Here is an 18,155-nt window from a genome sequence, read left to right on the forward strand (position 1 = left end):
TTAGGTTACAAATTAGTAGAAACAAGATTAAAATGTTGCCAAGATCAAAAAGTCGGGGATTTTGTTCAAGGCAAATATAATAAAAGTCAAGAAAGCCTTTTAGCTATGCACTGAAATCTTTCAATAATTTGACTTATAACTCCGACGGACTTCGTTGAGAACTATAATTATCCAGAATTTATCATAAGGCTACGCAAATGACGACAAATAGTCAAAAAAGTATTTCAAAAAATTCAATTAGATTTTGCTAGTGAACTCGGCCGAAACCGTTAAAACCACAATCTATTCACTAAAAATGTCGATAGCAAGTAAGAAGAAACGGAGGAAGGTCAAACTGAAATCAGCAAAGGTCAACAACTTCAGCTCACAACAGTCTGTTGACTCTGCTACTGATGTCGTTCCTCCTCTTGAAATATCTACTTCTCCAGACAAGGTTACCCAAAAATTTTATGCTGACCCTGTTAATAATATTATGTGTCTGAAAAAATTGATGTATCTGAAAATTTTTTTCATCATTTAGCCGGAAAGAAACAATTAGTAAATTTGTCACATTGTCGGCTCATCTAATCAGCAGGGGGGGGCTGAGAATCAAAGACAAAATTGAGCTGCATAGGGAGAGCGTACTACAATATATCTGTTGGCATTTAAAACCCGATTGCGTGGGCTGCAGACTGATAGTGTATCTCGGGTGACGAGTTGATTTTTTCATAATTTGAGCAGATAAGATAATTTTCCAATTAAGTAAAACTGTTTTTCTAGATAAGTCTAAGGATTCGAAAATTGACTAAGTGGTATCTAAAATTTTTCCTATTGGCGTTTCCGTTCATGGAATGCGGGAGGTCATTCTAATTTTTCATTGCAGAACGAATAAGTTGCGATATGGATTTGTTCGTTCTGCAATAAAAAGTTGTCCCGCATTCCATAAAATGATATTGACGTGATAAATTCAAAAGAATTAATTCTGTAAAAAATGATATCAAGTAATATGTAGTAAAATTCACTTCCGAGTTGCTATGTAGTACTACTATTTATGGACCCTCGGAGTTCAAGTGTTTTTTTTTGTATCCTACTAGAGAAGCAAAAACCGGTTATGGTCAATACAAATTGGATTCTGTTTTCTTCTACTCGTTCGCAACATCCGTTTTCTTTTCATTAGCAGTAATTCTTTTCATTCTTATCAAAATTTACAAAAGACGAGTAAATAAAGATTTTTGATTACTGAAAGCAAATCAAGGACAATTTCGAAAAAGTAACACAAAAACTAAATCAGCATTTGGCTTGTTGATTAGTTCAAGATTAAAACTAAACCAATAAAAAGGCTTGAAAACTAGCATAGTTTGTTTTCCCCCCATCAGATAAAAATAGAAAAACACACAAATTTTTATGAAAACTACGAATTATGGTACTAATGGTTTCAAACTAACAAGGACGCTCGGTAATGCGCATTCGTTGATCCACATTTTTTATTTAAATTTCTTCCAAATGAAATCTAACATAATTTGGGTATGAATAAAAAAGTTGTCGCAACCTAAAAACATAAAACAAAGTAGAAAAATGCTGCTTGAGTGTGCCGATGAGACATGTCATAAACAAACCCTCGGAGGCAAACAAAAAAACTAATAGCATAAGAAAACATTAATTGCGACCAAAACTCAAGGTCGTTTGAAAACAAAAACAGAAAACAAAGTCAAAAGATCATTACAAAAGAGCTTAAACAAACAAATAAACTTGTATTCCAGAAAAACGAATATTGGACAAGTCCTAAATTAGAATAAGCAGGGAGTAGAAAAAAAAAGAACAAAAGAACAAAAGGAGCAAAGTTAAAAGAAACTTTTACATTTTTAATAATCGATTTCGATAATATGAGAACCATTAACTAACAACACGAAAGATTAGTATCTTTAATAAGGATAATTTGAAACTCGATAGGAAGCCACTGAGAACTTAAATTATACAAAATTTGTCTTTAGACTAATAAAAGAACGCCAATGCTGTCAATAAAACAAATCCAAGGTCATAAAATATTATGACAGCCAGTAGAATTGAGCGCAGATAACCATTAGTTTAAGCGTTTAAGCATAAAACCACTTTTTATATAAAGTTGTGAATTTTTTTGTGCCAAACAAAAAAGGGGTCTGACTTTAGCGCAATTAAGTTACAAATTAGTAGAAACAAGATTAAAATGTTGCCAAGATCAAAAAGTCGGGGATTTTGTTCAAGGCAAATATAATAAAAGTCAAGAAAGCCTTTTAGCTATGCACTGAAATCTTTCAATAATTTGACTTATAACTCCGACGGACTTCGTTGAGAACTATAATTATCCAGAATTTATCATAAGGCTACGCAAATGACGACAAATAGTCAAAAAAGTATTTCAAAAAATTCAATTAGATTTTGCTAGTAAACTCGGCCGAAACCGTTAAAACCACAATCTATTCACTAAAAATGTTATATATGCTCAATTCCGTCTTTTTCAACAATATCATTGTGGTATGTGATCTTTTTATTAAAGTTATATTGGGACAAATCAATAAAAGACTCTCAAGAAGGCACAAAAACTAAAAATTGAAATCTCAAAGTCAGAAAGCCAAATCTTAAAGAAACAAGGTGACAAATAATTTTAGTGCAATAGAAGGAAGATGCGTCGGTTTTTTAGCAAGTATGAGATCACTCGGGTCTGACATCATGCTGATAACTAACACAATAAAAAAAGAAGGCAAAAAGTTTAAAAAGACAGCGCCCTAAATAATTCGAATATGTTTTAATTGTAAAAACCAACGATTATACTAAAATTAATCTTGCTATTGCTGCTCCTCGTTTTTTTGAAAAAGAGTATTTTTTTCCAACCGCGAGCGGGATATATAATTTGTTAAAAAAAGTCAATGAATCAAAAACAAATGATGAACTGTGAATAATTATCGAGCTAAATTAAAAAAAAACCGGCTAATTTCAAACTCCACAACACTCCCATGAGAAAAAAAAGTAAGGCAAAAACTTCTTGGAGTGTGAGCGTTTTCCAGGGTTTGTACTTCTGGCAAAAATAAAAAAAACTGCTAGGGCTATAGAAGCAGATTGATTCAGTTTCGAAGTTTAAAACTAAAACCAATAACAATACTCTTGCTAAGCAAAACTGAAAAAAATAGAGCAAGAACATGGAAACTGAGAACAAAAACAAGTTAAATCTGTCAAATATTCACAAAAATTTAAATCTCGATAACTCCGTGGAGAAAACGAATTACAAAAAGATTTTGTTAATTCTATATTCTACGCTGGATGGGCTGATAATGATGTTATTCACAACCTTGCGGGATGAACATATAAATCGACCAAAATTGACTGAACAAAAAACCGGTCCAGCGTATAGGTTGAGCCACCAGTTGAGCCACCAAGGTGTTTCGGAACAAAACATAAATTCCAGATGTGTGAGAAGCGGATCGATAAAGTGTCATGGGCCTTTTTTGATATTTGAAATTCAGTTAGAGACAAAAAACATACCATTTTTCAAGTACTTTAAAAAAAGACAAAAATGCAGCGCAAGAAAAAAGCTTGCCGAAGCCGATCATAACTGTTCAAAGATTGCTCATTTTGGAAGAGTGACTACTAATTTCACTAGAAAATACTTTGATCTTCCACCGCACAACGAGAAGGGGATAGCGCCCAACACTCATAATAGCTGGCCCAAAAAGTGGGGACAAAAAGTTACTGCTTCAATTTTGGCGCTGAACTATGATATCACTCAAAGAGAGGGGAGTTTATTTATCAAATGATTCTTCTTGATTTACCAAATGCGAGGGGAGTTGAACAAATTGCCGGAGTTGACTGAAAAAAAGAAGAAAGCAATTGAAGAAATTAACGAACATTAGGGGGACGGTAAACTCAATTAGTGGACTGTTGATTTGAATTAGAACCATGTTAACACTGAACTAAGTAAAATATTTTAAGGTCTTCAAAGCTTGCAAAGATTTCAATTAATTTTAAGATGCCAAAATATAGGTATTGAAAAAATGTGAAATAATTAGCAGAATTTAAATTAAGCTTGATTATATAAATCGGATTTATTATATTCAAAACTAACATAATTTAGTCAGATGCTAAACAACTGAATATCTGCGTGCTAATTGATATTTTTATCAGTTAAGGATAACAAGTAACATGAACCGAAAAAAGTTTGAATAAATCTTAGAAGTTCACTTTAATTGGCTGCGCACTTAATTTTGCAGCAGCAATATATAAACCTCCAAAGTTTCAGGTTAAAAACAATGCTTTGAAACATTAAGGCCTAAATGACTAGGGCTGCTGACTTAGGTAGCAAATAATTCATCAAAAACAAAAAAACGCATAAAAACTTCAACAACTAACCACACTTCCGCTAATATGTTTCAAGGGTGCTCTTCTGGTCTTGAATTTTGTCTTCAAACTCTAAAAACTTTTACCACACTATCGTGGTGTTAATTTACGAAAAAAGAGCTTCAAAACCTCCATTGCGACTGATGATCTAGAGGCTTGATCATCCTTCGCCATTTAAATGACGAAAGCCGGATCGCTTCCTAAAGGTATAGTCTCCTTAAGTTTAAAGTGAAAAAGATTTTCGTCTCAGGAGGATCTTAATTTTGATACCATGTTCACAGATGTTTATAAAAAGATTGATTTTAGAATGGAAGTCCAACAAGCGACGCTACAATTCCAAGAAATGGGGCGCAGCAAAATACCACAAGCAGTTAGTATAGCTCTTGTGTGATTGTAATTTTTTCAATTACATTTGAAACTTATCACAGTAGTGAAAACAGCAGCTATTGAAATTTTACGCCACTTTTCAAGCAGACTCGATTTTGCGAAAAAGTCCTTAATGAGATGAAGATTCGGGCTGTCAGGTACCGTTATAGACTCTCCTGGGCAATAAAATCTTGTAGATAAATGATGATTGTAGTTTAATTAATAATTTTATTTAACTCTACAAGTGCAGACGGGCTGAAAATTCCCCGAAGCAATTCAATGCCTGCTCTAGTTGATAGCACGAATTTTCGTTAATCTGAAGCTATATTTGAATTACAAGCTCTGAAATTGTAGAGAATGTTCCGTTATAGCAAAGAACATTGCTGTTTTCCGGGTAAAAATTCATAAAAACTTGAACCTAATTTCACAATTGTAACAAAACTCAAAGTTATTTTACAGGTAAAGAGTCGAATTGAGACGTCAACAAATTGTTTGTTAGTTGATAATTGTTCTTTTTCCAGCTCCACTCGGAACAACAGTAGCAGCCGAGGTTGAACCGAGAAAGGGTTCGGCGTACCACGACTCAACTTACGGAAGTGATGACGAAATTGGTAACATTTGAAGTCAAAACTTGCAATTTTCATATTTACATCAAATTATGTCACGCCCCTGACTCATACAATCATCATTCCAAGTTTTAACTTTTGACTAATTTTTTATAGCCGTTTGCATCTAGAAAATGAACTCCACGGAAATAAATTCCACTGAAAAAAGTCCACCATATTACCAATGAATATAGGTCGCAATAATTTGTTAGGTTGTTATAGTTTCAAATCAAGTCCCACGGGCCGCTAAGGCATGGCCAAATTCTTCAAAGGCTTGCTCATGTCAGGTGTGGGCTTATTTCCGGGGGGATAGGGATTTTCCTTGGTGGTATTTTCTGTCCAAACTTAGGTTGTTTTTTCGAAACCTAGTATTTTATATTTGTAACTTCGTAATTTCTGAAATCATTATTTCCGAATCCAAAATTAATTCTTTTAGATAATTGCCATATTATTGAGCTTGTTTTTATTAAATACCGAAACAAAGCGAATGAATGAAAGAAAACGATGAAATTGAAAAATGAATTGAAGATCATTCTAGTTGAATGTTATTTTATAATTAAATAACTGCCTAAAACAGAACCGAATAACGTCAGACGAATTGCTCTCGAACAACTGCCGAGGCAAACAATTTAGAAGGGACTGTAGAATTTGAAAACAGGGGTGGGGAGATTCCCTAATCAAATCCCAACAATTTGTATATACTTATATAATCAAAAAAATAGAGAACTAGAGTAGAGAACTAGAGAACTATTATCCTATATAAAGAAGAGGGTTATTCCAGGCCCTTCTGTTACTCCTAAGATTCAGATAGGAGGCAGCAGTATATTTAAAATAGTAATGATAAAGTTGGATTCAGAGTTCTCTAGCCTCAACTATGAGCAAAGTGTAGGGAAAAAGGAAAACAATTATAAAATAGGTTGTACTATGATTGAGAATTATACCAAGTTCTCATTGCAACTAAGTTATACTAATCAAATTAAGTTATACTAATCAAGTTAAAATTGATCAATCTGTGACCCTAAAGACCACTAAAAATGCAGATGAAGCGAAGTTTGTCGAAGGTCACTCCACAACCCAACCAGACGAGTATCAACCACTTGAAAAAAGAACACAAGATCTATTGCCCATCAGGTACTTCAGGGTTACTGCAGACCGTGTTAAATGTTTACTTGGTTCTACCATCCATACTACATGGGTTAGTCTTACTCGCCAAGTCTTTCACAAGCAGGCAACCCTACCCTCAGAGTGGCTTCACTTATTCAGTCTCCAAAGGAGCGCGGCGATTGATACTCTCAGAAACTTTCGTCTTGAAGATGTCTGCGGTCATTCTCCAGATGTCCAAGTCCCGGAAGATCTTAACTTAACCTTATAGTAATTGATCTCTGTAAAACTACCTCTGTTCCTAAATAGCTATGTTATGTTTTGCATTAAAGCCACACTCTAAACTAAAAAATTACTAGACTTATAAATTAAAGATTGCAAAGTTACCACAGACCTTATTCCTAACTAAATCGAAGCTAGAATCAAACTAAGTATACTCTACAAAAAGTCTCCTAACTATTTTCTATTTCTTTATTCGATCTCTGAGTCTACACCGACTCTATCGAACTATCCTAAGAAATTAGAAAAATCGAACTAAGGAAAGACTATTACCGCTGATAATAACGAAAGTTGTATAACAAGCAAGTGAATTTAGAATCAGGAAATCGGGTTAAGAAAAAGGCTCAAAAATTAGCCGTATTTATACTGGCTTATCTTTTCATATCCTGAGATAGTTGAGTCATGCGGGCTTAATTTAGCCTAATAAGTTGAGAAAATACCTTTTAAGGGCCCTATATGTGGCCTGATTTCTAGGGGTTTTGTATATCCGTACGTATTATGTAGGGTCCGAAAATGCGTTCCAGGTCATTTGTTCATGCCTAAGTCTTCAAATAATAATTTTAGTATACTTTCAAAGTGTTTCGTTTTCTAAGATTATCAGGTCCGAATAATATCTTTATTTTAAATTTGGTACCAAGTTAGTTTGAGAAAATCAAATCATAACTCCAATCTTGATCTGTACAAATAGCTATATTTCTCTTTGGTCTAATTTCGGTTTCGGTTTATACGGTTCATTGAGAAAATTTGGGTTCATTAAGGTTAGTTCATATTTCTTTAACTTTCGATTTTATGTAATTCTTAAGTTTCAATTTCTACAGGGACCATAGTCTAAAGTATCTTTTTAAATGAAAGGGAAATCTAAAGACTGTTCCAGGAAACACTAAAGCAAAAAATTGCATAAAAACACACAATTGTAAAGAAAGACATGTTAAAAAAGACAGGTTTACAATAAGTGCATCAAACTTCGTTTGAGGGCAATTAATATTAAAAGTATGTAAAAGGATGAAATAGTCATGATTAATTGATCGGTTCAGGAGCTGACACGAACAACCGAGTTGTAGATCCCCTCCGACGTCTGTCCAAAAAACGGGGGATGCCCAATTCCACTTCAAACAAGGCAGAGGATGACGGATTCTACGGAAAGAGTGACGAAATCGAAAATATAAACCCGATGGAAGCTGCCCAATTTTTTGACGATTCAACAGAGCAAATGTGAACAAATAAAGTTCGCAAAAATGATAATTTGACAAATAAATGCGTATATATTTGACTTTGGTGTTGATAATTCGTGTATATGATTAAAGTTAACTTTACAAACGGTTTGTCTTCATTTTTTGTCATTATTTCAATCCTCTGAATTTTCTTCGGAGTTAGGAATCTTATGCAAGACTTGCTTATCTTCTTAAGTCAATTTTGGCCGATCGATAAATATATTGTAGTTATGAGCCGTATCATTAGAATGCACGTACAGCGTTGAAATTATATTAAAAAGCTTTAAAAATTTGAGAAATTCAGCTATTTAGGAGAAAAAAAGAACATTTTCAGCGCAGTATTTATTTTTTCTCCCGAAATTTGCTCAAAAAGAAAGTGGTGACAGTGAAAAACCTGCCTAATTACCTTTGTTAAAATGAAGGTTTCTTCAAAAATAGCATTTTTTTCAAGGAGTTATCGAGGTTTAAATTTTTGTGACCTTCGACTGAATTCCGTTGCTTTTGCTGAAACTTTTCCCAATTTTGCTGTAGGTTTAAAGCCCATAACAATATTGTTGTTACTTTTACCTTTGAAAACAGATGAGGGTTGCTGAATCACTTGATACAAAACTTTGGCTGAAAGTTTGACTAAACTTGAAGATTCAGCCTTTTTTAAATGAAAAATAGCACCAAATTTGCTTCTTAAGCTCACTTTCTCCAAATTTGCCAAAATACCAGACAGAAGAGCTCCGAATTTATGTGTTTGTTATACTTGGATGAGTGCTGTATTTAATTCTGGTTTTTCAATTATTGTTCTAGAAAAAAATCCGTCTTTTCGAAATCTTTGTTCAAAAAATTTTTTCCTTTATTAAGATTATATTTATAGGCAAAAAAATGTGTTTTTGACATCAATCAGATTTATCGAGGCTACTTTTGGTCTTATCATGGATTTTTACAATCAAAATAATCAGTTTGTGTTGGGGAGCTGCGCTGTCTTCGAATTCTATTTAAATTTTCATTTTGTCACGTCTATCAAAGATAAGTAAAATTTCATATCAATGTTCAGCTGATGAAAGATTCAGGTTACTATAAAAAAAGGTCTAATGAACATATTTTGCTTTCAAGTGCTTTTTATGGCTTCCAGAGTAGTTTCGTAAACTTTTAAAGAATTCATCAATTTGACCTTCATGCGTCGTTCGTTTTCAAGTCGAGTGATCTAGCCCCATTACAAAAAGATTTATTTGACTTCCAAGAGAGGAAGAGGTCAAGGTTTCTTAAGCCTTCAGTTGAAATCTAAAGGTTCCTAAAAATTTGAATATAATATTAAAAAAAATTTGAAGGAAATAATGAACGTTTTTAAATCTTCTAGCTATTAACCTGTGGCTTAGCCCCATTGTTGACAATTCGCACCTTCCTTCTAGTGTAACAAAATTAAATAGTACAGCAGTTTTATGGTTTGATTCATGATTTCGCCACAAGGTTCATATAAAATTTTGCGAATCTTCATTATTTTCCCAGATTCCATTTTTGGGTGTTTCGTCACATAATCAGATTATGGAATGGTCCCAATGTCGCTGAACATAAGTTCAATTGAGCATGCGTTTTTTAAATGAATACTGTTGTTTTTCGTGGCTTCGCCACTACTTTATCGCACAATTTTAATGAATTATTCGTTTTTGTCCGCATATGCTGCTCTTCTTCTGGTCAAAAATTTAAACGAATAATGGCAGGTAGCATTCGTTTCCCGCGGATGTACCAGTGAACTTATTTATTGCCATCAGTTGATAGCTAACGTTTCTCATGACTTTCACTATGTGTTTTGTAAAAAAAGTTTTTCGTTTCTGTTTAAGTGTGTTTTAATTGATGATTTAATTACCTAACAATACGCGTTTTCATAATGAGGCCCAGAATGTGGATAAGACGGCTCTATATGACAAAATTTGTATATGAAAACATGCATTATCGAGCCTCTTTTTTTTTGAAGAAGATACAAATTTTGCATCAATACAAAACTCTTAAAATATAATCGATCTTTTGCTGTGGTCTTTTTACGCTTCATATATACTAAGTTCCTGAATACATTTGAAAAATATAACTCAAGAATTAAGAAACCAATATGACGAAAATCTAAAACGTATTTTTGTGAAATACATTGATTCAGTAGCACTACAGTGGAATTATTAAACAGTAGCGGAATTTGGCAAAACAAAATGTAAAACATTGGGTTGCAATTGAGGGCATTAAAGAAAAATTCTAACATCACAATTTCGAAAACTTAACTAAAGAGAGAGGCAAACTCAACAAAGGCAGTTCTGTAATAAAAAAAATTCAGTTTCAACAAATTGAGCTTCAATGATTTTAACTGAATCGTTAACATATAATCTGTTCGAAAATTTGGACGAAAAGTGAAACAAAAATATCGCGTGTCTATGATGTCAAAACTTTGTTCAACTGCTTCCGGTATTAATTTGAAGAGGAGCTTTTTGTCTTTTTTCACACACTTTTTTATTGGCTTTCGATGCAAGATGAGTTCTAAATTCTTTTGCTAACTTTAAATTTTCTCCAATAGCCTTCCCATTAAACAAAGGTTGTCAAATTTGAGGAATTTCAGGCTTTCATTTCGAGCTTTTATGACCAAAACATTACTGATGATACGCAATTGCTTACTGACATTACTATATGAAAATGAATTATTTGATGTTTCATAATATATAAATCTAGGTATTGGTCTCAAATTAATAGCAAGATCAGGAAAAGGTTAGACAAATCGATATGAGCACAACCAATCATTTATATATACCCTAAATCAACTGATAATAGGTCCACAAGTAGAACACTAACACCACATATGGCAGAAAAGTAGCCGCAATTAACAAACCAAATTTAGAAAATAGATCATTGTAAAATTCAGAGCTTAAAATTCAACAGAATTAATTTAAGCTTCAACACAAAAAGGCACAATCAACAAAATTGACCGACAAGACGGAGCAAAGACAGCAGAAAATAGTTGAACAATCTTTTTGAAAAATGTGTATTAATTCAGAGAAATTTAGCAAAAACACAGGCGGAGGCCATGTAATTTAACTCATTAGGAATTACAATTCCTTCACTAGAGAAAACCAAAGGAGGTGTTGAATTTTAATTAATAACCTAGAAAAAAATTGAAAATAGGAAATACGAAAGAACCTATGACGTAAAAAATGCGTTATTCGGAATGTTTCAATATTTTTTCAAAATTTCATACCTTTCTAAACTTTTTGGCAAATGAATAAGGAGTATATTCTGGTTATCTTGCCGAGAAGCGTCAGATTTTAAATACAGGTAGACGCAGGTTTCAACTGGTTAATAAATTTCAAATCCCAGACAAAATCATTGTAAAAAATTGTGTATTTGAATCGGCGAAGTCGTTCGAGGGCAATTCCGAACAATACACTCAGTCCATTTTTATCAATGTTCTTTCATAAATCGTAACAAACTATGGGTGCAAAAACTGGGCCGAGATAGAAATTCTTTGCTTCAAAATCAGGATCAACACAACCTAAACAAAAAAATACCCACAAAAAAGTATAAAACTGGTATTGTCATAAATGGGACAGCACATAAAACTAAAAAACTGACGAAACATCCTTAGAATTTGTCTCTTTCTTCAAATATGAAATCAAGGAGTCTAGAAAAAAGCCGGATCATTTACGTTTATGCACACCCCCCAGTAAGTTATGCAACCCGAAGTTACAGAGCACGTGTCATTACATAGTAAATCATCATGTAAAAATTTTGCACGTCCAAATAATATGCACCCACTAATCTTGGGGGCACAAATGTAGAAGATCCAAAGAGCCTTATGGAAACTGTTGAAGCTCAAGCTTCAATATTTCGCAAGTTTCTTAATTTGACTTTTGCATGATTTGATTTCTAACTTTAGCCCATATGTTTCCGTGCTAATTTACCGCTGAAACCAAAGTTTGTGAATTTACTATTGTCAAATCGATCTTATAAGCAAGTTGGTCAACATTGGTGACCCCGAAACAACGAACTGCAACTAAAAAACTTCTGAGATAAAACTAAAATTGTAAAGACATTAAAAAAAAATTGACGTAAAGACAGGGAGTACCTTTGAATTCTTTTCAATACCGAATTTCTGTATTCACATAACTTAATGTTTTCTTTATTTTAGAACAATTTAGAACTGCAACTACAGCCCGTCAACGAATACGAAAAAAGAGAGAGGAAAAATTCAAAACTCACAAAAAAAGAAGAACAGAAAAAATGCAGAAATAGCATAATCATATACAAATTCCAAAAGAGTTTCGGAATATGACAAGTGAAGCATAGTTTGCCAGCAACTAATTTTTTGTAGTTCTATCTTTCTAACAAAGAACTAAGTAACAAAAGTAAAAGGGTCTCAATCCGAAGTAACCTATATCTATATAAGCCTATTTTACCTATATATATTTACATACCTAATATCATATTTATAAACAAAAAGACTTCGTCCACGCGTCTTTGTTATCATTGAAAAAGTTTTATTGTGCAAATAGGCCTAAACAGCATCACAACTTATTGCAAAAAAAACCACTGCCTTTTTTAGAAAGCAGTTTAATAGCTGTAGATGCGTGTACATCGTTCTTTGCTTTGAAGTAGATAGTGTTCAATCACATACACACACATAAAGAAAATAACAACACAATAAAATTTGTTTTTTATCGTAGATAGATATCGAAGTTTTGGAATTTTCAATCTCTTCAAAATGTAAAGCAAGAAAGAACACGGCAACTACAGTCAAACACTTTCTACTTCAGAGGGCACGTTAAACAGTAGACAAAGCTTCGGATTTAGGTTGTTTGTTGCAGAGAAAATTTAAACGTCAAGTAGTAACGCCACGTATCAAAAGTCGGTAAAAATAATTTCTTTTGACATTAAAATTCCTTAAAAAAAATTGACGTTCTCTGACCATCTGCAAAGTCCAACAGACCCAACCAAGTTTAGGATAAAAGAAATTCAGACCATACCTTCACTAATATCACAACAATATAAAAGCACACTCGGGTCTGAGAAAAATTTTGCTCTTTTAACATATCACCATAACAAAGGAACTTTCTTTCGAAAAAAGTAAAAATAATCGTTTATCAGCAAATAGGGTGACAATTAAAAGAACTCACAACCATTACGCTGCATACAGATTGGAGAATACTAAACAAAAAACAGACAACGGAAGTAGAAAGAGCAGCTTCCTTACCAACCTCAAGTAACACTGAATACTCTTGCGCGCAACAATACAGGGGCTCTCATTGCTAGTGCTGTTTAAATTTGCATAAAAACTGAAACTGTTCAAAACTGCAAACTAATTAAGCACTAAGCAAGAATAACCCGAACAATTCCAAACAGCAATTAGACCGAAACAAATGGCACCAAAAACAAATAAAAGGAAAGAGACGTTGATCCAACAAATCATGAGACGTGAAGTTGAGTGGGGCTCAGCAGTTAACTTTCTTGAGGAACAGTATCAGACCGATGACGTTGACGTTCTTCAACTCACGTATGACACACTGCTGGAACATAAGGCATGCTTGGACAAGCTATTGGATAGTATCTCCGAGTTTACCCTTACAACTAACGAGAACATCACACTTGCCGAACGCTCAGGTGAACGCACAACAACATTGCTGAAATGGAAGAAAATTATAAATGGTTTGTCTAAATCAAAGATGAACACAGTTGGTGCTTCAGGAGACAATCCTATTACAAAAACAACAACGTATGAGCCTTCATCGAAATTATATCAACCAGATACACCAGGCACAAAGAAAATGCAGCCCAAAATCACACGGAGGTACAACTTACGCAACAGACATAATTCATCTAACAACTCGAGAGAATCATCATCAGATAGAAGTCTGCGCAACGCAATCTCTATATCACAGCCACAAGATTCATGCCCGACACTGACCGAAAGAAACAATACCAGTTGTTCTGTCTCAAATGAAATTGGACTCAGCATTGATAGATATCAATCACTGAATTTTCGAAATGACACCGACAATTCTTCACCTGACAGTCATCGAAAAAACGGCAGAGATACAGTTGTGTCGAATAAATCCTGCAAACGTATCATTAGAGAAACTGTAGAAAACACAGCAAACAACAGCACAGGAATTAGTAATCAACGAATAGATTGGGACCGGAACAGTTTACAACAGGGGTCTTCTCGAACATTTGTTGAACAGACCTCCAATAGTGAACCTAAAGATTCAAACGAAGGAAACGAACGACAACCTGAACTTTCCAAGGGAACCCAGAGCAATCAACATAACGCGTGCATTGGAACAAATTGGCATAATCAATTTGCCGAACCATTTCAGTTTGTGAAATCCAGCAAAAAGAATCAGGACCCCCAAACAACATCAATAGTAAATCACTCAGCAATATTTAAAAGCCACCAGCTTCCTAAAGGAATTAGCAATTGTCCCTCAGAGGACAGCTGTGACGACAGTTACAGCGACAGCGATGAAGAGACAAACCAACGAAACGATTCGCGTGCAAAAGTTTCCTCAAAGAACCAAGCATCCAAACTACAAATTATTGGGGGAAGCACAACTCACCAACAATCAACACAACAGGAAAGTTGCCTAACAAATTCACGAACTCTTGCTTCGAATAAACAAAAACAAACAAGGGATAGAAACATTTTCTCACCCGAAAATTGGAATCAACCTCGTTGCAATGAGATTACCATGTTAACACAGACAACCTACAGCCGTCCAACAGTATCAGCAGACACATCTGACACGGAAATACAGACAAGGTCTTGCCGCAACCAGTCTCATGCAATACACGAAATCAGAGAGAACAGTATGGAGAGATACGAAGACAGCTCCAATGTCAGACAACCCACAGTTCACTTCGAATCTGCTACACAATTACATGAAAATCACACAACCAATTCAACCAACGAACATTTTCGCAATCTGCAGTTTACACCAAATCAGAGAAACCCGCACATAAACATCAATTTGCCAAAGACACAACTGAAGACATACAACGGAGACCAGCTCAAATGGCACGAGTGGTATTGTTATTTCAAATCAACAACACATGATAACGTGTCTCTTTCGGACGCACAGAAAATCACCTATCTCCAAAACGCTCTCACAGATCGCGCAAAGGAAAGCGTTTTTGGATACTCATATATTGGAGAATTTTACCACGATGCAATAACCGAACTCAAGAGAAGATTTGGAAGACCACAAACTGTTATTGCAGCATATCTTGACAAACTGGAACGCTGGCCCAAGCCTTCGACAGACAACCCAGACAGCTTCAATTAATTTGCAGCATTTCTCAGACAATTAGTACAAACTTTTCTTCTTCACGAGTTTACGCCGGACCTGCAATCATCCGCCGTTCTCAGAGTAGCCAAAGAAAAACTATCTCCTGCAATGATAATAAAAAGGAACGAAAATGTCATCCGCAAAGAACTTGTTAACCCAAATTTGATTCATTTCAAAGATTGGATAGACAAGTATGCCGAAGCGTGCGAAGATATGCCACGCACTCACAACAGAAATTCATTCTATGAGAGAACACACCAACGTGGAAAATCTGAACAAAGGATCAACGCCAGAAAGAATTGCCCGCTTTGTTCACAAAGCCACAATTTAGGAAAATGTCACAAATTTTTGAGTGAAAACGTGTACGACAGACAGCAGACAGTGCGACAACTGCACTTATGCCCAAATTGTCTTACCGAACATCCAAAAGGACAATGCAACAGCAAATACAGATGCCAGGTAGACAATTGTAACGGTTTTCATCACTCAACAATACACCGTAACAATTTCAACACAACACAGCTTAGTAAACAAGGACAAAACCAATCAATATCTGAATATCGACACAACGGAGATATCTTGAACAGAAACCAATTCAGTTTCACAAATAACAGTTCTTCGTGGAAAAAAAATTTGAGCAGCAGTAACCCCAACTGCAATCACCAAACTAGACAAAATGGTAACAGTGGTTACAACCGGCAACGCAGCAGAAGCCGATACAACAGCAGCAACAACAACAACTACAACAACAACAGCAGCATCAACAGCAACAATAGCACAAATGGTAACTACAACAATAGTAACAGCTACAACAGACATAACCGGAACTTCTATTACGGGCAATCACATCAAGTGCCCAATACGTCCAACGTTCAACAACAGCAGCCAACATCAGGAAACTTTAATCAACAATATCAGCACTCAACAGACCAAAATTCGCAAAGCTTCTCAGGCAGCAATAACCGACAACAGAACTACACTTGCAGTATTAACCAGCCGAGCAGTTGGATCCGACCACATGTTCAGCTCCAAGCAATACCGGTAACAGTGTTTTCGGAGACGGTCTCCATTGAAACTTACGCTCTCCTTGACAGTGGAAGTGACAATACGCAAATTACCAAGACAACAGAAGATGCTTTAGGAATTCGTGATAGGAAATGTGTTACAATACCCGTGGCATCACTATACCAAGAACACACGATTGAAACAACAAAAATTTTTCTTGGGATTGGAGCCATCGACAGCAGTAGACCTATCATTAACTTACCAGTCTTTGCGACTTCTACCACAGACTTTCAAATGCCGACGGTGCCAATTCAGATGCTCAACAGCGTTTGTAAAGACTTCGGTCATTTAAACGATATCATTTTTCCTCAAATCAGAGACAACAAAATAGGTATTCTGATAGGAGCCGATGCTTTTGCAGCAACAGTTCCACTCAAGTACACAATCGGACCACCGGGAACACCGTACGGAGTTCTCACACAATTAGGATGGACAATAACAGGACCAGTCCCAAACAAGTATAGACAAATTACACAGAAGAACCAATGCAATCGTAATATAACCTTGTTCAATAGGGTTAAGTCAGAAGAGACAATTTTGGACGAAGACATGCTACAATTATTTTGGACCTGTGAAGAAACAAGAACAACAAAGGCTTCACCTAATACAGTAAACCAAGAAGACAAGAAAGCCCTACAAATTTTCGAGGATACAGTAAAACATAACGGAGAGAGGTATGAGATTGGACTACCCTGGAAACAAAACATACAATTACCTAACAATTACTTTCTAGCAAAAGCCCAATTACGATCATTGGAAAAGCGCCTCAATGAAGACAAACAGCTAGCCGACACCTACAGCAGCTTAATTCAGAACGATATTGTAAAAGGTTACGTTGAGGAGACGGACCGCGAACCTTCCCCAACTTGCAGCCAATTATGGTATCTTCCTCATCATCCAGTACAGCACAAACAGAAGAAAAAGATTCGTCGTGTAACAAACGCAGCATCTATTTATAAAGGACATTCACTGAATAAAGCGCTTCTAACTGGACCAGATCTTCTCTGCAGTTTAGTTGGACTCCTACTACGCTTTCGACAGTTTGCCATAGCAGTTACCGGAGATATAGAAGCCATGTTTATGCAGATAGCAGTAAGGAAAGAAGATCAAGACGCATTAAGGTTTCTATGGTACAAAAACAACACCGAAACAATATACAAATACAAGCGACTCATATTTGGTGCAACCTGTTCGCCCTCTTGTGCTATCTATGTACTTAGAAAATGTGCTATCGATAATCACCACTTATCACCTGAAGCCAGTCAATCAATAACGAATAATTTTTACATGGACTTTTTAAAGAGTTTCGAGACAGCAGACGAAGCAATTGAACAGACAACATGCATCAAAGAAACACTTAAAAAGGAGGATTCAACTTAACAAAATTCTTCAGCAACGATTTGAGTTTTTCTTTAATTGACGACACTGAAGGAGATAAAGCATTAACGCAACGAGTTCTGGGACAGACGTGGGGTGTCAAAAACGACACCTTCATATTTAGGAAACCCAATTTAGACATTGAAAATGAACGTTTACAACAAAGAGAACTCTTGTCAACAGCAGCTTTGCGTTTCGACCCCCTGGGGATGATAACGCCATTTTCGATACGAATTCGAAGCCTTCTTCAAGCAGTCATAAAACAAGGCAAGAAATGGGACGAACAAGTACCAGCCGAATTTCATATTGACCTGAAGAAATGGATTAACGAATTCAACAGCATGCCAGATATTACAACAGAAAGATGCCTTGTAACAGGACCAACGACCAGTCAACAACTTCATGTCTTCACAGATGCATCAAATATAGCAACTTCAGCGGTTATTTATATGAGATCTACAACTACTGCAGGGAATGTCATTGTGAAGTATGTCATT

At 35.2% G+C, this 18,155-nt stretch overlaps 2 protein-coding genes across 2 annotated transcripts; both read left to right on the top strand.

The window, feature by feature from the left end:
* Positions 1-295: 295 nt before the first annotated feature.
* LOC142350560 (uncharacterized) lies at positions 296-8,018 on the top strand. The gene is made up of 4 exons (XM_075402409.1): positions 296-433; positions 4,654-4,717; positions 5,235-5,324; positions 7,733-8,018. The coding sequence occupies exons 1-4, from the start codon at positions 296-298 to the stop codon at positions 7,912-7,914; spliced, it is 474 nt and encodes a 157-aa protein (XP_075258524.1). The 3' UTR covers positions 7,915-8,018.
* Positions 8,019-15,650: 7,632 nt separating this feature from the next.
* Positions 15,651-17,661, top strand: LOC142350561 (uncharacterized). Its single transcript, XM_075402411.1, has 2 exons — positions 15,651-15,685; positions 15,972-17,661. Exons 1-2 carry the CDS (start codon positions 15,651-15,653, stop codon positions 17,659-17,661), a joined length of 1,725 nt encoding a protein of 574 aa, XP_075258526.1.
* Positions 17,662-18,155: the final 494 nt, after the last annotated feature.

This window comes from Convolutriloba macropyga, chromosome 12, assembly GCF_964194025.1.
Source record: "Convolutriloba macropyga chromosome 12, txConMacr16.3, whole genome shotgun sequence".
In the NCBI taxonomy this organism is placed as follows: domain Eukaryota; kingdom Metazoa; phylum Xenacoelomorpha; order Acoela; family Convolutidae; genus Convolutriloba; species Convolutriloba macropyga.